This window comes from Ascidia mentula, chromosome 7, assembly GCF_947561715.1.
Source record: "Ascidia mentula chromosome 7, kaAscMent1.1, whole genome shotgun sequence".
Taxonomy (NCBI): Eukaryota; Metazoa; Chordata; class Ascidiacea; order Phlebobranchia; family Ascidiidae; genus Ascidia; species Ascidia mentula.
Genome location: NC_138572.1, coordinates 3,954,945 through 3,975,766, shown reverse-complemented (window position 1 = coordinate 3,975,766; position 20,822 = coordinate 3,954,945). Strand labels below are relative to the sequence as shown.

Below are 20,822 nucleotides of genomic sequence, written 5' to 3'. Positions count from 1 at the left end.
TTACGGTGAATCCCCGTAACTTCTCGTCCTTGTAACGCTTGGCTGCGTTCCCTCCGGCAATGACACGTACCTGGATCGCAGAAAAACACCGTAGGTTTTTGCTGGCTTCCGCATCCACACGTGTCGTATAGTCTATCTGCAATACAAGCCAGTTTTCTGCTTCTTCTTGTTCATTGCATTGTTATCAACTATTTTTGACTTAACGTCGCCAATCCAGTTTAAGGCCCAACAATGGTTTTTGATATTAGGAGGTACGTATCGGTTTGCAAAACTGGCTGCTAAAACAATGTTTTGGGTGTTTATATTTGAACTTTTTGTGTAGATTTGATATTTACCGTAAAGTGCCGAAAGATCTTACTCAGCCAACAACCACTGGAGCTGCAAGTAAGAACATTTATTGCCCAAATTGCACTCTATTTTACTTTTAATAAAATGCTGTAGATGGTAGCCTAATGTTTTTATTTGTGTGGTATATAAATGAACTGTGTGCATATTTATACATCGGGTTTGGGGTTTGTTTTGGATGACAAAGTAATTGCATTCCATAATTCTCTTTAAATTTAGCCAAATCCTTAACTTTAGAATGCATTTATTTGTGTGATAATTGTTTGCTGTGACAAGGTTTTAATGTGCTTTTCTTTAGTTTCTGTTGGTTGCTGCTTCTTCATCTTGTTTTTGCTAATCAGCGAGTTGGCGAGTTTTATTAAAGTTGAATTGTAAGTTTGTCACAGTCATTTTTTTAATATTTGTTGAATTGTTACATGATCTAAAGTACTTTTGGTAATGTTACCATGTTATTGATTAGGGTAAGTGAACTATATGTGGATGACCCCCAGGCTGGTAATGTGGTGCCAGTAAGGATTGTTGTATCACTGCCGAAGATGCCTTGTGAATGTAAGTATTGTATTTTTTCCATTAGCTTTCAATATTGGGTTTGGAAAAGCCATGCATACTGTTGCATGCCAAAGCAGGATAACACGACTGTGAAGGCTTTTTTAGTGATCTTAGCTAGTGTATATATATTATAATATGGTACATGGGCATCACCTGCCAACCTTAGCCCAGTTGATATATCTGTTTTGGTTTAAAAAAGGTTTTCAAAATCCAATGGCTGGGATTCCATTATTTTTGATCACTACTGTTACTGCCATTTTGTGTGTTTACAAAATCATTGTTGACATATTTTTTTGAATTTATAAGTTATGCTGTGTTAGCAACAGGTTCTTAGCCATTATTCTGCAAAACAGAAGGCTTATTATGAAAGATGTAACAAGTTTGTTTAATTTTTGCAGACCTTGGAATGGACATACAGGATTCCATGGGTAGACATGAAGTGGGATTAGTGGAAAACTCTGACAAGATCCCAATTAATGATGGAGAAGGATGTTTGTTTACTTCACGCTTCAACATTAACAAGGTGCATTTGCTGCATTCGTCTATGGTTACTTGAGCATTGAAAACATTAGGTTTAGGGGTGCGGAACACAGGGCGCACATGGAAAGTTTTTGTGTAAGCAATAAGATGTGTCATGCCACAAGTTAGCATGAAATATTTTGGCATGCATCCTGATTTGTGTTTTGCAACCCTGCATAAGGTCATTTTGCTTTAATGTTAAGGACAACTTTTTGCATAAAAAAATCCAGTTTCAAAAATGTAGCAAAATTGTGATAAAAGACTTAACATCAACTTTATGTATATTGTGATCAGAACAATGGTTTTTTTGTATTCAGGTGCCAGGAAACTTTCATGTCTCAACACATAGTGCTCCCAAGCAACCACCGAATCCAGATATGACGCATGAAATTAAGGAGCTTTGGTTTGGTGACAGACAACAGGTAATATTGAAAAAAAAAAGTAGTGTTTTAGTCGGCTTCGCCAAGTTTTCTTTAGGGAAATGCAGAAATGTCGAATAAATATGCAGTTTAATTACTGCTTTGTGGCCTCATTGTCTCACTGGCTTTTACCATAAATTATGAAATCATGTTATTTTTTTTAACTTTTTCCTAATCAATACACCTTTTTGTGTTTAAAGTGAAGTTGTGTGTGTTAACAGGTGCCAAATGTGAAAACTTCAGCCTTCAATCAACTCGAGGGAAAGAACACCAAAGACAAACACCGTGAGAGAAATTTAATCTAAATCTCACATGACAACAATATGACTAACTTCACAATTTTACAGCTCTTTCATCACATGACTACGTCATGAAAATCGTGCCCACTGTTTATGAGACTATTGATGGTAAAACTTACTACATGTATCAATACACACACGCCTACAAGGTGGGTTGCACATTTTCCTTTCTTTCGATTGAAAGTATGCAAATTTAATATATTTTAAGGACTATATTGCATATGGACATGGACAAAGAGTGATGCCTGCTGTGTGGTTCCGCTATGAGCTAACACCAATTACTGTCAAGTACACTGAAAGAAGAAAGCCATTCTACCATTTCATAACCATGGTAAGTAGTAAAGATTAGAAGAAAAAACATTTGATACCCAGGCACTGTAATCAACATTTTGCTAAAACCAAGAAATATGCATAGTTAAATGAATAAATAACGTACCAAGTAACAAAACAAGGAAAACATGCCTATATTTTGCAGGTGTGTGCCATCATAGGCGGAACATTTACAGTTGCTGGAATAATAGACTCGATGATCTTTTCAGCCACAGAGATGTACAAAAAGTTTGCCCTGGGGAAACTCTCCTGATTGCAGTGATAATGCCTAGAAAATTGCTACCGTATGAGATGAAGCTATCACAGTTAAGAACACAAATACAGTCGCAGTTGTTGAATTTGCAGTTTTATTTGTGATATTGTAGTCACCATGTTATTTTGTTCTCACATTTTGTTGAGTTTTTTTTAGTGTAACTTCAAAGCTTATTTTAGACATGCATGAGTATAAGTATGGTCGTGTTGAAATATATTTTTTCACTTTTATATGCGAGCTGAGCATTTGAGCCCGACATAAATATACTGCTAATAAAAACACAAGCATGTGTTGAAAATGTTACTTGCCTAGTGTTATTTTTCTTTCTTCGGATGCGGCTTTTCTGCTGACCAAGCTGGTATGATAGAAACAGTCATCACAAAACCCATAAACAGGACAAACACTATAATTGGACTCTTGATTCCATAAACACTCCAAAGAGCAATGGTCCAGCTGTAAAAGGGGTCATAATCTTTGATAGATGTGCTGTCACTGACTATTTTTTTGGAAAATTATTTACACTTGTGGCAACATTAAGCTAGATAGATTACCAGATTCCTGCAGAAATGCCACTTGCTGTTGCAATAGGAATTCCAATTGGAAAATATTTTTCCCAGTCATCAGAATGCACTCCTTTTATAATACTGACCCACAGAATGAAATAAAGTCCAATGAAAAAAGCAATGGTTGTCAGCCATACAGCAAGCACAAAAGAATAACTAAAAGTAGAACATAGTATAAAACAATAATTTTGGTCTACTGTATGTCTGCATTAATATATACTCATACATATGGTGTAATTACCAATGAAAGTTGAAAGAAATACGATGCAAAATTTATTCATTACAGAATTGGCATTTATACTACAAAATACATCATGCTGTGGAAAATCTTACGTTTCATTGATTCGCTGATCAACTTTTATTGCATTTACGATGTCCGTGTAATACAAAGTCAGTGCTGACAAAACAATCCATGAAATAGTGTCAAATCCTATGGTAGAAGTGGGTTGTTTCCCTACCCTTCTTGCGTTATCAGATTCATCCATGACAAGAAGAGCCTGTAAACTAAATAACTAAAGTTTAATAATTATTACAGGCGTACAGTACAGACAATGGACAAAGACACCTGCTGAAAACAAATTGTTTTTATCAAAACTACTACCTCTCTGGCTAGTTCCTACTTCTAATTTTTTAAACGAAAACGCTTGGACAAAGCCTCGCCAAGGCTACGGTGTAAAACCCTGAATGTTTGACGTGCAGGAACTCCCCCGAATTGTGCAAAATCACTCCAGACTCCTGAACCAGCACAAAAGGAAAACAAAAAACACCCACTATTTTGCTGTCACGGTTCACTGCACATAGTGGCGTGATTGGCCCGGCATTCTCTTACGCCATGCGTGTCAACACTCAGGACTGTGATTAACAAACAAAACAACATTTCTAATTTTTGCAAGGTCCAACGTATAAGAATTTGAGAAAAAAGTGAGGTAAGTATTTGAGGCACATCACCTTTCCATGTATTTACCTTTCTGCCAACCTTCACGCGTAATCAACATACTATCTATTCACGTGCAGAAATTAACTTTTGTTGTAGTTTGCCTTCTTATTATAGCTCACCCTACAGTGTAAGTAATGAATGTACAGTTCAACTGCCACAATTCTAATGTTTTCTGCACTGCCCAAAACGGTGTATCATTCTATAATATAACTGACGAACTCAACGTCAATGGCAGCAACTTTTGTGAGCTACGTACCACGAGGTTCTTGACAAAAGATGTTGAAAACCAAGACGTTAAGGTACCAAAATACTTCTTAATTGCCATCAATGTAACGTAGAGTAAGCCACAATTGGTCAACAATGCACAAGTAACTAAAAATTGAATTTGCTTGAAAAAGTTTACACCCTTAAAACGTGTTTGCGCCATCAATTATCCTTTTTTGGAAACTGAACCAATGATATTTGGTTTTAACAAAGTTAAATTGTTTTCTTTTTTGTGTTTGTTGGTCTTAAAAATATTACATATTTGTGAATTGTAACTTTCCACAATTTTTTAGTGTGTGGCATGGCACCCATCATCTGACCATAGCAGCATAATTGCACTTGGACAGAGCAATGGAAAAGTTTTGCTTCGAAATGCTGGCATCGACTCAGAAAAAGTTTCTGCTTTGGCTGGAAAGGAATTCCAGTCAAAAAATCAGAAGGCATGTTGCAACATTGCATGGAATGCTTTTACACCTAGTTGGTTGGCTGTCGGTTTGGAGAAACATGGAAGGTAGGAAGAAATTAAAGTTTTTTTTGATAAAACTTTCTCAAGCTTAAATTGTTCAACAGACACAACTGTGTTGCAATATGGGACGTTGTTGCCAAATCAACGTATGAAGCATATCAACCTACAAACGACAGATTGAGAGTTTCCACAGAAACAATTACTGCAGCAAATCCTTTGTAAGTTTTTTTGTAAAAATTTTTGACATTACATTTCTCAAAAGGGAGAATTTATTTTATGTCCCTCTATTCCCACTGTACTTTCCACACTCAAAATGTAATGAAGACAGTGAAAAAACACCAGATTCCTGTTTGCTTTGGTGCATTTCAGAACTGTAGCTGAATATGGGTCAGCGGAGTCAGTGGATTCTCTAACATGGACAGGAGGAAAACAAGATCATCTGCTTATAGCTGGAATGAGCAGAAAGTTTCTCCGGCTGTTTGATGTCAGAGTTTCTGTCTCCTCCCAGCCAACGACTATAAACCATAAAGTACACCATTTTAAAAATATTATACTATTCTTGCACACAGTTCTGTTAAATGTGTATTTTGTTTGTGATAAATACATTAGGTCATTCCATAGTTTTTCACATTTCTTGCACAATTTTGGTTCCAAATGACTTTCTGTATATTTTTAAAACTTTTTTTTATTCACCTGTTGCTGTCAATTAACATGTTTTTTTCACACTTTTCTTATGTTTACGGCTTCTCTTTTAGGCAACATTTGGCATCTGTGTTGACCCCTTACTCAAACACAGAATGGCATCGTACAATGACAATGTCATTGCCTTTTGGGACTTGAGGTCGTTTAGCAAGCCTGTTATCACTGTGGATGCACCTCACAACATAAGAAAAGTAGGATGAAGCATACTACCTTTGCAAGAAAACAAAATGTCAACACATTATTTCTTTTTAACTTTCTTCTGGATAAGTTGAGAATTTTTTAAACTCATTTTGTTCGTGAGATCTTACATGACAGCACTACCTAATATCTTTCTAGTAATTATTTTTTTCTGTCTAATAAGATATAATTACTTATCACCATGGTAACCACCAGCGACACATCCTTGCAATTATATTTAGATACAATGGAGTTCAACTAGGTTTGGAATGCTTGCTGCTTTATTTAGTGCTTCGGACAACTCCGTAGCACAGACATCTTCAGTGCTTGTATATGACATCCTTAAGTCTATTAAGCAGGATTCTGGTCCACCAACGATAAGAAATGTCCCACTCAAATTTCCAGTAAGTGCACCTGATATTTTGTTCACTGTTAAGCTGTTGAATGTTTGTCAATAGCCAAATTTATGACGTTTTTCTTTTGGATTAAAAACGTTATTCATTTGAATCAGTACTTGTCAACGTTATCTGTATTATGGGCCATTCTTTTTATCACTGTACCTTTCAGCTGCCAATTTGCAACATTTTCTGCATGCCTCATTCACTTGCATTTGTTTAAATGGTTTAATTTTGCAGGAAGGTGATTGGGTGACTGGGTTTGCTTGGGATCCGTTGCATCAAAGTTCGCTGTTGGTTTCAAGTAGTGCCCATTCGTTTTACGTAAGTTATCATGTATTTCAATATCAGTACCGTGTTCTGTTACGGGCTCGTGGCGGTCCAAAACCGCTGTGGGAGCTCGCACGGTACCTTAGCTCTGACTCACGTGTTGGTGTTGGTATATGCTAAAACACCACCTCACAGGCAGGTCGGCATTTCCGATCCACACATAAGTCAGTTTAACATTGAAATCTGTGCGTACGTTAACGTTCAGGTGCAAAGCAACCAACTGTTATTATTGGTGATGAAAATTAAAGTCTCCGTTTCTTTAAAAATTCGTACGTAGCCAAATTTACATAAGTTACGAATTTTTATTTGTCGTGTCAAAGCACGTTTCTAGGTCATTGCATTGCAATAGTTTCGTATTTTGCACCCTAATTCATTCAAGTAAGACCTGTTGCTTTCAGATGTCAAACATAACGGAAAGAACGTATGCGTGTTGGCGTGGCAGCAAAAACGTAGCTCTGGTATGCGGCGAGGCAACCTTCACTGGTTCCAACATGGAGGAAAAGATAATGCACAACGTGGGTTCTTTTGGTCTGTTGATGGAAGCGCACAAGTGCCAAGACGTTAAGACCAACAATTTAACCCAAATGTTTGCTCTGAAACCAATAGGCAAACGCTCTGATTGTATCCACATACACTGTTGATGCAAAAACGCAATCGAAACGTGTGCTACTGAATTTTAGAGCAGTCATTTGGGCTAACGATTTACAAAGCCGTAAGTTATGTTCCTAAACACTTAGACATTAATTTTTCTTGCAGAAACCAAAAGAATTTGTAAACCTCACCGACCTCATAAAAAAGCGCGCGAAAAACCAGTACGGACTATCAGGTGAATCACATTTTTAAGTTCTGAAACAAAATACCCCAAAACAGGCTAGAATTCCATTTCGTCCAATATGTCTCCATTGTTGTTTGGTTCCACGAGGGAAAAAATTATAAATGAATAATAGAAGAGAGGCGGACGATCTGTACGTCATCACCAAGCTACACAGGCAGCCCCTGTGGTCTTGTCGATATTTTCCCTTATTGGAAACGTGTGTTGAATAAGAGATACCAACAAGGCAGCAAGGATGCCTAAAATTATGGATTTTGGGGGGACAAATCACATCGTGACCCTACCAACAAAAATATTCGGGGGACTAGTCCCATGCGCCCCACGGAATTTCCACCCATGTATTAAACAACATTGTAAGACAAGCGAATTAGAATTTGCAACTAAAGTTGAGGAAAAAAGTCTTCGTTGGTCACAAAACTAACAGGAGAGCCGGAAATAACCGTAATTTTATTTACCCACCAGAAGCAATCGAAGATAACGCAAAACAAATTACACTTTATGCTAACGGGACAACTCACTTAAACTTTCATCTGGAACGTGTGTATTGTTTTGTTTAAGCCGACGCTGATCACAACATCGAACTGGGTCTGCAACCAAACAACGTCGCACTTTGTAACATGTGGAAGCTGATAGAACTGTCAAAGAAATTGCAAAATTTGGATTCGCAATCGACGTCTAACCAGGAGTTGGCTCATCGTGGGGGGCACAGGCAACCGTTGGTGCGAAACCCAAGCCGTCCCAGGCCCCAGCAGAAGAACATTTACATGTCAGGGATAGAGGACTTGTTTATAGGTAAGAATGTAGTTTGTAAGGCATACGATGATTAATATTCAAGTTTTTGTAGTTTAGTAATACGAATTTCTAAAACCAAGGAGTCGCATATTTTTTTGATGAGGGCGCACATCAAAATATATAAAGAAGTCCTGGGCCATTTGTACCAATAGCTGTTATTCAACTTGCATTGAACACATGGTTTCAGATGCTCCAAAATCTAGTGGCGAACCCAACGCGAACAGATCTACCGCCGATGCTGTGGAATGGATCGGAGTGAATGCCACTAAATCAACTGTGTACAGAAGCAAGAAACGGTAACTTCCACACTTGTAGTTATGCCTACAATGCTGCAAGGGAGCCTGGCACAAAATAAACTATTTCTACAAGAGCAAATTCTACTTTCAGAGACCTCGCACTTGCTATGTGTGGATGGTGCGACCTTGCCAATGCAACAGCCATTGCTGTGATCACTGAAAAACGCTTCGGTCCCAAAGGAATTGGCGAAAACCTAGCTCGAAAACTTCACCTAACGGGACAAACCCTTCGCGCATGCGCAGTCGCCCTGTGGCATATGGACATGAAACTGGCGATTGAAATCCTCAATTCTTCGCACGTGAATGCTGTTTTGGGTAAGATTTTGTAACCTTTTTACCACACACACCATTTTTCGCTTTCCTGCAGACGATAGTCGCAGCCTGGCAACGGTTGCTATGGCATTAAGCGGGTACATGGGAATCAACAGTTCAGAATTATGGCTCCAGACGTGTCGTTCTTTACTAAACTCGTTGAAAAGTTCGTACCTCAAAGCTGCTTTCGCTTTTCTGTTGGCAAACGTGGATGAACCGAAAGCGGAAGAAAAGACGTTGAAATTCGATACCATCCTGGATAACAAGGTCTGTCAATGTAAATTTTAGTAGCGTTGATGCATTCGTTACTTTAGACCAGCGATTCCTTAACTTGGGTTCCGCTGAACTGTATAGGGCTCCATAATATGACATAAAAGGTTGCATATGCTATCTATCTTCAATGTTCAAATTCAAATCGCACCATATTTTTGCGAAAAAAAACAACAAAAAATGATTTTCATTGCGGTGGCTATCAAAGTTTTCAAAGACTTTTTGGTTACAATTCTCATTTGCCCCTCTCCCGCAGGAAATCCTCATTCAGGATCGAGTTGCTTTCGCTTGTCTGTTTCTCTCTGATAGCCACCTCATATCATACCTTACCAAGCTATGTGAGGACGTAGTTGAAAGGGGTTCGTTGGACGGCTTACTCGTATGTGGCGCAGCTACAGAAGCTGGCACTGATCTTCTGCAATCCTACATTGAAAAGGTTGACATGTTCTTATAGCACTATTTTCTTGGTGTTTTCAATAACAACACTTTGCACAGTATTTAATTTGACGCGTTGTAGCTTACTATTGATTGTTATTCCGAACAAAAGTTTCATAAGCCATTGTATACAAGGAGTTTACCAGACTTTATGAAAGCAAAGTTTGTTGCTACGAACCATAATGGTAAAAGACAAATCAGCATGGTTAATTTGGTTTTGTTAACCCAGGTTGTTTTCCTCAGAATGATGGATTCGTTTAATCAAGTCCTAATTCTCCTTTTGTTTTTTGTGTAGTTAAATCCATTTGTAGTGAATGTTATGTTGATTCTTCGCAGACTCTGGACTGTCAGACAGCGTTGTGTGTGATCATGCAGACTGGAGATAGAATGCGGCTCAACTCTGTTCCTGTTTTACATTGGAAAGAAAGGTATTACGCAATGATTTGTTAAAGCCTTTTGGCTGAATGCGCGTTATCGTAATAATTTATGTATGTTGTCTTCTTGGTAAACATGACACACATCAACATGTTTTAGTTACAGCTGAGAAAAACGTACTTCAAACCATTTCACCAAAACAACTATCTTTTGTTTCAAGTGATAACGCACCGTCGCCGTTTCGCAAACTTATTGTAAATATCGTGTACCGGCACTTAATTAAAAACCCTTGTGTGTTGCAGTTACACGCTGTTGTTAAATCGCTGGATGCTTTACAACGAAAGAGTTAAATTTGACATGGCATGGGCAAAAGCACTTGGATCCCGCAAACCCAATTCCCAGATATTGGTTTTCTGTAATTACTGCAACAAGAGCATCATTAACGCAAGCAAAGTAGTCGGTAAGGTTGTTGGCTTCCACGCTGCTACGTTGGAATAATTAGCATTATTGTTCAATTATTAATGACTGGACAACGATCAATCTAAAATGCTTTTATTCTGTTTATCGTTGTGCTGTGTCATTAATCCGAATAAGGGACTTACATGTGATAAAAAGTATACGGTATGACAACGATATGACTGCTGGATTCTTCGATTGTTGTGCCAGAAACAAACATGATGTAAGATATTTTGTTGCTAACGCTACCAGGCATAATATTCAAAAAATTCAAAGCTAAAACGTCGACAAATTAAATTTTAGCAGAAGAGCTTTGAAGTTTTTAAATAACGTAAGATATTATATCCTTTGGAAATTAGATTGGTTTTACAACTTTTGGTTGTGCAATTACTTATATAACTCACCGCACAGTTCAGTCCTAAAGTCGTATTACTGCCTTGCAGTAGCAAGCAAACTATAGCAACAATTGTTGCAACAACAGGCGCAGTTTGCAAACATTCAGACAGTTTCATTGTACAATGGTTATTTTCTAAACCGCTAAAACCACAGAAGCGGGGAAATGTATTCGTCCACGTTCACACAGCTCTTCAAGTGATCTTAGATCTACATCCAGGAAGTGTCAGCAATCACAGCAGTCTATCAGTACACCCAGGAAGCCACCACAAGTGTTCAACACACCTAAACGAAGTCCTCGTATTTTGCAGAAATGTGCTATGTTGTTCTCACCAGTGCAGCGCCGTAAGTTGAGCCCGTAAGGTCTTACGTAAAGTTAGACATGTAGCATATGAGGAGATGGGCAAATCATTAAAAGTTATAGTGAGCTGCAGACAGGTCCACTGTTTCGACCTAACGGGTCTTATTAGTGCAGTTACAGTTTGACTTTTAACGATCTTATCAGCTAAATAGCTGGCTAGACACCTAAATAGTCACACCATAGCTAGGTCGAAACAGCGGCCCTCTGTGTTCATCTCACTGTAAAAAACATTGGTTCTATTGCTTATATTATCAGTTAAAAAAGAAAAAACAATTGAAGTTGTGAAATCCTTTAAACTCAGTTATCTTGGAATTAGCGTTCAATATGACGCAGTAAAAATTGCCTGCAAGGCGTACACATAGTGTAGAGTACTATCATATGATACGTCACTAATTCCATTTTGTACAAGTTATTTAGTACATTATATAAACCGTAAAAGCGAAAAAAAGATGTGCAGAAAGGTAGTATTTCGAAGGGAGAATTGTAGATTACGACAAACGTTGTGTGAACACAGGTTCAGAACCAGATTTCAGTTTAATGGACGCAGTTCAAAGTAAAGCGCAAAGCAGGGAAAAAGTTCCGGAGGCTTTGACTCCAAAGAGCGAAGGTTGTACGTTTTCAATGTATACTTTACTCATCAATGTATATAGCGTATGTCGTGCAGCTCCTTTAAATCAGAGTACTGAAAAACCCAATACTGTTCATATATTGTATAACTGTTTCACGTCAAGCGTTCATGTTATTGTTCAGCCCGCTATATTGCATTCTGTTTAGAATTTTTAAACCTTTGTCACATAGCGCTAATTCGAAAACCTATTTCTCAGTTCCATCCTCTAGAGGTCGCTACATGCTCAGCGGAAACCTAGCGACACAGAGCCCCGTGAGTAGTAAAAAAACAACTATGCTTTTAACTCAACACTCAATCAACCAATACCTCCAATTTACACAGATAACCAGTTGTCCCTCTTGTCGAAAACCTTTGCCACGGTGTTCTGTATGTTCCCTACATGCAGGCACCAGACCCCTGGAAACAGGTTAGTTAAGAAAGGGATGCTGTTGCTAGCCTAGATTTCGAATCTGCTTAAAATAGAATTTTAGCGATTTGTAATTGAAACAATTGTACCAACCAATAACACAGCCTAAATGCCATAAAGCAATCTTTATATTGTGGATCGATACTGTGCCCATTCCGCAATTTCAAGTAGTAAAAAAATTCATTTCGTCTCACAGCATAAACTTCTCGCCAAAACGCGCAACTCGTTTGGTCTGAAGCGCATGCTCTCACACTTCTAGTGTCATCCACCATACAGATTTCCAAACATTTTTCCAGTACCCCCAAACACAGTTATTTTGTTTAGATTTTGACAGCTGGTCATCATGGTGTATGAAGTGCAAGCACGGAGGCCACCACGGGCACCTTCAGGAATGGTTTAAGTCAGTCAACATGCATATTGCTTCCAGGCATATTGTATTTCAATTAATCTGCTCTTCTGGCAAAATTAAACGCATACTTTTTACCTGCTGTTTAACTAGAGTCGGCTTCATAGAAGTAGATGTTTAATTGTGCCAGAAGAACAGGCGAATTGGAAGACACGAAGCAATTCACAACATTTAACGTGAAATACTATTCACATTTCACCAGGCAATTCAAGCAATGTCCAGTCAGCGACTGCAAGTGCAATTGCAATATAAGCTCTCCGCAGTGTACAGGCTGAAGGAAGCCGATAGATTCTGTATGTTGTTGACGTAGAGCAAGCGAAAACCGGGGCGTATACAGCGCGATTGTGGCTATATCAGCTTCACGGGCAAAAGTGCTTGTCCTTGGAACTCGCCGACCCAGCAGCAACGGAAGGAAATATCTGTTCTATACGATCACATTTTTACAAACTGTTTCACCTTTAAACAGTGGTAATTTATCCAGCTAATTGTTACCGGCCACGCATGGTGGTAAAGTGTTACTATTTACCAAACTTACTTCTCACTGTATTAAACGTTTAAAATTCGTCAATTCGTTTGTTAATTCGACTTACGTGTGTTGGTTTGGAAAGAATAATGCTTTACCAAACACAAAAATGTCGATTTTTTTGCCATGAGGCTGCAACGATCTTATTTTGCCGTGAATAGTTTTCTAACCGAACTTAAAGTGTATTTCACATTTTTTAACTTCGCTTCAAATAAATGTTAATTCAATTTTTTCACGTTCTTTTGACTCGTGGACTTCAAGTGCCGTTAAACCTAAATTACATTTCTTCTTTTAACTAGCTTTAATGATAGTATTGTAATTTTGACGCGTCGGCAAAACATATTTAGATTTTACATTGGAATATCAAAAGGAATTGAATTTACGAAATGGGTTAGGTTATAGGCTAGAATACTACCTCCATATCTAAAAATTGTTTGTTGGCGAATGCTTTTTGGTTGTGTGGCGTCGCGCGCAATATTAACAATAATAACATTGTTTTCCGTTAGTCGTTTCCGTCTTCGAGGCGTTTTCAGCAGAGCAGCGGGCGCAAAACATAACAGCACACGTATAATAACCATTGCAACAAAACAAGGGTGTCTCATAAGCGTATAATTGTAGTAACGTAAAGATACAAATTGTAACGTTGGACAGTTAAAGAGCAAAATCTCAAGTGATGTTACGGAAGATATCTCTCTTTTTCTACCTGGTCGTTGTGATTTACATTGGAACTCCGACATACGCACGTAAGAGACTCCTTATATGGACAATGTTTCTGTCAGAACGCAATGCTTTTGTGTATTGCAGAATGGTCAGGCTGGATGCAGTCCGCTTGTCTTGGAAACGCTTGCACAACTGGATCCATGTTTAGAATTAGGGAATGCCAGTAAGTTTTACGACTAAAATGCCCATTGTTTTAAAGTGGGGTAACAACAATTTAACCAACATATAGTGGTTGGCTGGTACTGGTTGCTATTTGTTGGCAATTACAATTTGTGAAAACCATTCATTGGTCTTTCCTCCTAAATATATTCAAAAGGCACACCTCATAAGCAACGCGATTACTTTACTGGTGACCCCGTTTTGTAGTTGTATTTCTACATAATCGCAGAGGCGGAATTTGTCCCGGGAACGATTTCGAATCAATGGAGTGTTTGGTTCCATGTCCATTTAACGTCACTTGGTCGGAATATATATACGGGGATTGTAGAGCTAATCCATCTCGTGGCTGTCTGACTGGGGATCGAGTTCATACCCGTTCGTGTCAAATAGCGGGTCCGCCCTACACGAAAGTCCCTGCTGAGAACTGTCCTGGCGGAACTGCTGCTGCCACATTGGTAGGAAGGTTTTCTAACGTAGAAATTTGGCTGTAAAACTCGCAAAAAATAATAACTTCTGTTTTTCTGCCACTTTGTAAATGTGTAATCTTATTTTAATTTTTTGTAAAAACCTTCAGAAGAAAGTAATGTCCATATAGTGCTGACAACTATAACTTGCGGACGTTGCGGAATAGGGTTTGCTAGGTTCGAAAAACTTAGAGTGGATTACACGGAATAGAAAAGGCAAAGCTAACGTGCTAATCGTTATAAGCAAACGTTTCGTACACTACTGTGTTCATCATGCTGTGAACTAACTGACTTAGTTGCGAATAAGCGCACACTAAGGCGAACAAGCAAATGCAAAGACAGGAAAAATAATAGCAAGGCTTAACTATTACGGGATAACAGCTAGGGTTTTTTGTTTATTGGTTTTAAACATATACCTATAGATGTTGTGACGATAAATGTAGAAATGCCACCTTTATAGATCCAGGACTGCACCTTTTCCGAATGCGCCGCGTTGACCGTTAGTGACGTTTCGAACTGTTCTGAAACTTGTGGCAACGGATATCAGATCGTGACGAAAACGTGCAATAATTCCTCGCCCATTTTACCTGAGTGTTTGGAAATACTCGAGTATTGCAACGTGTCAGACTGTGGTAAGACGACTGTAAAAATACATTTGCTTTCTTTTGATTTGAAATATAGCACTTCATCACCTGTGAACGCAAAAATAATTTCGTAAAACGACAATAATAAATATTAGTTATATTATTTCAGTTGCCCCGCGCGCTTGGCAAGGTCTCTGCAGTTAACCAGAGAGTCCAAAAAAAAATGTTTGTTTACTGCTGTAAACCATATAAAGTGATCATTTTTGCCTGAATACATGTTCACAAACGTCTGTGAAAATTTCATATTTACAACAGCTGTTGGGGCAGACCCAGTGCATTGGGGTAGATGGGGTGATTTTGGAAACTGTTCCAACCCTTGCAGTCCTGGAGTTCAGTACCGAACGAGGCCTTGTATGTTCCAGAACAGAACTGTTGTCAACAACAGCATGTGTACGGAAAACTCTTACTTTGAGGTATTGACCCAATGAAAGTGGAAAAGTTGTGTGTAAACCCAATATCTTCGACAACTTGCCTTCCAAAAATCCCGAAAATGTTAAACCAGCCCTTTTGCATTTATTATGTTGGTCTAAGTAGACCAAATAAAGGCTTTTGTGATGCCATTTTGACCGCGCGTCTATTTGACTGGAGGTGTTTAGCAAATTGTCACTCCATAGATTATTGCTATAATTGCTTTGATGTAATACTGCTTTTTATATAGTCACGTTTTTTCTTATTTATCAACAGTACATTCCTTGTAACGAGCAACTTTGCAATTCTTATACGGAGTCGGTAGTGGTGTGTGACAATGTGTGCAATGGGTCATACTTTAATTTGAGAAGTTGTCAGGATTCGGGCTACGCTCTCCCAGATTGCACCAAACAACCCATTGAGACGCCTTGTGAAGATATTACTGATCGAGGTGTGTTTTTTTTTTTTTTTAAATCTTTTTTGACCACACCGGGATTTGAACCCGGGATATCCTGGGCACGAATCCCGGTCAGGTGTGTATTTAATTTATTAAACCAAATAAAATGTACATTGTTGGTTTTGGCTTGTGGGCACAGTTTTATTCTCGAGTGGGTTCAAGATTTGTTTAAATAGAACTATTGCAAATGTTACGAGGGTTTAATAATTTTTTTAAGAATACAGATCAAAACTCTGCATAATCTTTGATACGAAAAAGATACCAGCAATTAAACATTATTATTACGTCTCTGTGTTTTTTTTTGTTCTATTCGTTTTTAGTGGGAAACAGTTTTGATATTTGCAAACTTTTGTCATCAACATTCCTCTTGATTTCATTTTCTGCAATATGTGTTCGTGTCTGCACTTGAATGCCATTGCTTGCCAAATAATGCAGCAATCAGTATTGCAAATTTCCTCTTGACTTTTCCCATGGATTTGCAATTTTAGTATTTTTTTAAATCATAGAGAGCTGCGACGATCCTGACATTGATCTATTACTCGTGCTGGAGCCATCCATACAAGTTGACAATTGCTCTACAAAGGAGCGGGAATTGTTTCAGACCGGACCTTTTCTTACTGGGAATCCTTTATTTAGCCCCGCCAACTTTCCCAGCTTTTTTCGGCAAAAACTATTCGCCGTCAAGTGAGCGCAAAAAGTCATAAGATCGTTTGAGATATTTTGTTAATCGCGTGGTAGCAAGGACTTTTTGGAACTCCGAAACGGTTTTTTGTACCTTGGCATTTAGAAATTTCACACTTCGTCATATATACCCTGAAAAAAGGTTGAAGTGTTGGGGCCCAAGAATATTCAAATATCCCTTTACAGTTTCATTAACGAGTGGAAAGAGGTCATAGACTCAGATACGCGTGTAGGACTAAAGCTTGCCGGAAAAGATTCGACATCGAGCTGCAACACGGACAACCTTCATTACCTGAACGACCCAGGATTGCGCCAAATGCAGGTTCGCCAAAAAATCATTTTTTTTGCTCTAATGTGCTCAAATTATTAAGAAAAAGCAACGCTTTATTAAGTAAAAGATAATATCACAACGATGAAAGCAACGCTACGTTTTATAATGGTTTTACATCTACATTTTGTTTTCAAAAACTTATCTGTTATTATTGCGCAGGTATTGCAATATCCGTATACATGCGACTCCCCAAACATAATCGACACGGCAAAGTGCAGCATTGAGCAGGTGTTCGTTGCCGACAAGGGCGATAGGGCCGACAAGAAAAATTTTATCATCATGGTTACACCAAACCTTTCCGGGATTTTTCTAACAATCAGTAAGTGTACAAAGCAATGTTTTTGGCGAATAAGGCCCTTAACAGTCGGTATCATCCAGACCCAACGAGAGGGGTGCAACCTTTGTGCGGTACAGCAGGTCCCACACGATTGTAGGAAAGAGGGAGTGTCAAAATGGGCTCAATATATTGGCATCCCCACATTTTGCGTGACACAACAGATGGGGTTTCTTTTTCAATAGGTTTTTCATGAAAATACTATTAATGTCGGGGGCAACTTTTACGTAGCACAGCATGCCTGCCATCATCAGCAGCAAACAGTTTTGTGAGGATATACGCTTATTCGTACATCGACAATACATGCAGAAAAACGTATTTGGCTGCAAATACGCATAGAATTCCCCATGACTGAGTCAAATTCTAACCATTGCTACTCATAAGGGGAGGTAAATTTTTCTCAAATGCTGGGGAAAGTCGCCATCTATGACACCTCTGTGCCAATATTGTGATTGGGTAAAGGTTGCACGGATCATGAATAAGGGGATTCCTCATTAAAGTTACGTATTGCGTAGTACGTGACACAATGTAATTTCTTTACTTACCAGCAAAACAGGCATTTCCTATGTTGATTTCGCCCCTCCTGGGAAACAACACCCATCTCTTTATGATCAGCCACCTGAATCCTGCCGAGGTCACTGCAGAGGAATGGAATAACACCGCTAATAGTAAAAACTTTACCATAACTTTACAAAACGCAGAGAACTTGCCTTGGATGCAATGTAACCACTGGTAAATTTTACGTTTAAATCAGCACAACGTTGTATAAAACCTCAAAAATCAGCGCAATCAATTCCCCACGTACGCCTTTCTCTAGCTAAATTCCACGCCCCACTTTTGTTTGAATCATTCTATTTTCCAGCGCTCAAGCAACTGGCGTGTTTTTCACCAGTCCCGGTTTCTGAATGCGATCTTTTTCTTGGTTCCACTTGGGACCCGTTTGAAGACATTCTTCTTCGATTCCGAGAAGCGGTTTTATCACGATTGTAATTCCCCTCCAGGGATTCAGCATTTGCCCTACATAACAGCCTTATGTAAATCTTTATTATGTGCTTCTTATGGTTACTTTGAAATGTGCTTTTAAATAACTATCTGTGCGTTAAAAGTGCCCAATATAGTGCAGCCAATAACGGCTCTCCAACACTCCTTGCAACAGCCCGCCACTTTTTATTTAACTGCGCCCCGGCCGATCTTAATTATCAGCGAGACACACACCGACATGCATCACCAGACACACGGACACACATGACTACATCCGCATAATGACGCACAAAATCGCTACAATATTAACAATATTTAATATTTTCTTCCTGAAATCAACTTTTTTCCAACGTTAGTTGTTGTGCGTGACACAGATAGAAACTTAGCATTTAAAATTAGTTGTAATTTCATATGCCCCTTATATTTTCCAGTATTCATTCGCCTATAGCAGTTGGTTAGTTTGTGAATTTTATTATAATTTGTTAGATATAAAGGATAAACAACATATTAATAAAACCGGGAAAATTTGTGGAATTTTATTTTTTGTCTGATTTCAGATTCAGTTGAAACCACAGCATTCACGGTTTAAAATACTTTTTCAGGATGTATACTTCCTTCCGCGAAAGAGAGGTTCAGTTCATCGAGTTAAGTTAAAGCTGTTTTGATTTTTTTGACCTTAGAGTATGTACTTTCCAACACTATTAATCAGAGCTCCATATGAACTTGTAAACGCGTCTAATTAAGAACACTTGAGATTGAATTGAAGGCGTTAAGCGTTGAACCCAAAACATAGAAAACTAAAATTTCTGCCAAAAAAATGCAAAACGAGAGGGGTTTCAATAAGTCCGGCACAGCAGAGCCACAAAATTGTATGGGGCTCAACTTGTGCCAATATTTTAGTGTCCCCACTTTTTTGCGTGACACAGCAGAACGAGAAGCTATCATAATTCTAAAAATTTCCAGTTGACGTCGAAGGGCAAATGTTTTGGAAGTGAATGTAAGGACAGTATACAGTCGGAGAGGTTTTTCTGTCTCACCAATAGCCCTGCGGTCAAATTCGTTGCCAGGCAACTGCGCACAGACAGGTTCGGAAGATTCCAGAATCCTTAACGCAACTGGCCTTTTATTACGGAAACCCATAGTGTGGTCGGTGCAATAGCCTGCGGTTAGACCGCTGAATCGTTCTTGGAGTGCAACATCACAATAACAGATATATTGGATTGCGGGTTGCCGGTTGCGCCTTTATTAGTCCTGACACTAAGTGTTAATGACAAGGTCAAAAAGTAAAAAAAAAATCTTACCGGAACGATTGAAGCTACAGGAAAATATTAACGATTGTGTTTTCGTATAACAAGGTGAAATCTCTTGAAAAAGTGAATAAATTCACTAAATTTAACTACTTGGGGTACACCAGCCGTTGAAATCTTATCGGAACGGTGTAAACCGGCAAGAATTCGTTTATCGTTCTGGCTTACTTTCAGCACTGGTTAATGACAACTAGAAGCACCACGAGTCTGTCGTAACTGAGCTTTAATGCGTTTGTTTAAGAATGTTCACCACTTCTTCAAATAACACAAAACTGCAGAGACACCAGGAATATAGAAATGTGTCATCACACACCATGAAGCCAGATGTTCCTATTAGTAGTGCATGGAAATGAAGTGAACACCATTACAACCATCGCAACAAAAGGATGATGAAACAATTGGCTTGTTTTATTATCATAGCTCTTTGTTTGGAAAATCAGTAAACGCTGTCCAACGCAAATATGTAGTATAAATGTCACGGTTCTCGTAAATAAACTGTAAATATAATGTAGATCGAGACAGTAGAGCCCCAGTGCTACATCCAGTCTGGACTATATTAAAACCTAAGCCCGAGCGCAATTGACACAAAACGCTGTGATTCATACAAATGCCTCCCAGAGAAATTGCGCAATTGCTTTAAACCAGGGCGATTTCGACCGGAAAATACCACAATGAATAACAACAAACCGCCAACTAAAAGCTATTTCAAGCCTCGGGCTCTAGTGTTCAAGTACTAACTCCTGAGGTATTTCGGCAATGCACCGTTACATAGCAGCAAACGGAGAATTAGCGAGCCTGAAATTTTTGCCTGCAATTATCGCAGCGCCAAAAGAGGCGTTACGTCATTTGACATGTGACGTCGTACAATAAGCTCGTCTTCCCCGTTTTAATCTGATGAGCAGCGCCTTTTGGATGCAAAGCAGTTGGAAAGCATAGACATTCACGTAAAGGTCAGTTTAGTTTAATATCGCTGTTGGTGTTTAGTTTAACTTAAGGTTGTGTGGTTCAGCTTGCATATACAGGGCACCATATTCTATTTTCTTAGATATTTTGGTGTGGTTTAGTGTATATAACCGATATGGTTTATGTAGATAATATAATCGTCACCATGAAAACGCAAATCAGCATAGCCACTGAATATATTCACATCTTTATGGTACTGGCCCCAATCGAGAGTACCATGCTTGAAATTTGTGTCGAAGTATTTCAAATAAGGATTCTTTGCTGGAAAAATTCCTTCTTAAAGGACATTATAATCGTGGGTAGTATTTGTTGATTGCATTTAAAAACGCTCAGGTCGCAA

The 20,822-nt window shown here is 38.6% G+C and overlaps 4 protein-coding genes across 4 annotated transcripts; 3 read left to right on the top strand and 1 right to left on the bottom strand.

Moving 5' to 3' along the window:
- The first annotated feature begins 65 nt into the window (after positions 1-65).
- LOC145908258 (endoplasmic reticulum-Golgi intermediate compartment protein 1-like) lies at positions 66-2,748 on the top strand. Its single transcript, XM_082995499.1, has 10 exons — positions 66-251; positions 323-384; positions 644-716; positions 806-894; positions 1,293-1,417; positions 1,731-1,835; positions 2,054-2,117; positions 2,180-2,280; positions 2,340-2,462; positions 2,607-2,748. Exons 1-10 carry the CDS (start codon positions 232-234, stop codon positions 2,712-2,714), a joined length of 870 nt encoding a protein of 289 aa, XP_082851625.1. The 5' UTR covers positions 66-231; the 3' UTR covers positions 2,715-2,748.
- On the bottom strand, positions 2,592-3,997 carry LOC145908259 (transmembrane protein 128-like). The gene is made up of 4 exons (XM_082995500.1): positions 3,611-3,997; positions 3,266-3,433; positions 3,023-3,167; positions 2,592-2,729 (listed from the first exon to the last, which is right to left on the bottom strand). The coding sequence occupies exons 1-3, from the start codon at positions 3,760-3,762 to the stop codon at positions 3,029-3,031; spliced, it is 459 nt and encodes a 152-aa protein (XP_082851626.1). The 5' UTR covers positions 3,763-3,997; the 3' UTR covers positions 2,592-2,729; positions 3,023-3,028.
- Positions 3,998-4,187: 190 nt separating this feature from the next.
- LOC145908352 (GATOR2 complex protein MIOS-like) lies at positions 4,188-13,538 on the top strand. Its single transcript, XM_082995611.1, has 20 exons — positions 4,188-4,513; positions 4,772-4,989; positions 5,049-5,162; positions 5,314-5,473; positions 5,700-5,837; positions 6,066-6,227; positions 6,459-6,542; positions 6,947-7,063; positions 7,305-7,374; positions 7,939-8,172; positions 8,360-8,468; positions 8,560-8,783; positions 8,836-9,047; positions 9,307-9,486; positions 9,822-9,913; positions 10,163-10,320; positions 11,895-11,950; positions 12,020-12,104; positions 12,429-12,504; positions 12,713-13,538. The coding sequence occupies exons 1-20, from the start codon at positions 4,349-4,351 to the stop codon at positions 12,783-12,785; spliced, it is 2,727 nt and encodes a 908-aa protein (XP_082851737.1). The 5' UTR covers positions 4,188-4,348; the 3' UTR covers positions 12,786-13,538.
- A 168-nt stretch (positions 13,539-13,706) lies between these two features.
- Positions 13,707-18,221, top strand: LOC145909320 (uncharacterized). Its single transcript, XM_082996714.1, has 11 exons — positions 13,707-13,776; positions 13,838-13,916; positions 14,142-14,367; positions 14,837-15,008; positions 15,276-15,433; positions 15,705-15,879; positions 16,392-16,569; positions 16,753-16,888; positions 17,057-17,216; positions 17,780-17,899; positions 18,094-18,221. Exons 1-11 carry the CDS (start codon positions 13,707-13,709, stop codon positions 18,219-18,221), a joined length of 1,602 nt encoding a protein of 533 aa, XP_082852840.1.
- Positions 18,222-20,822: the final 2,601 nt, after the last annotated feature.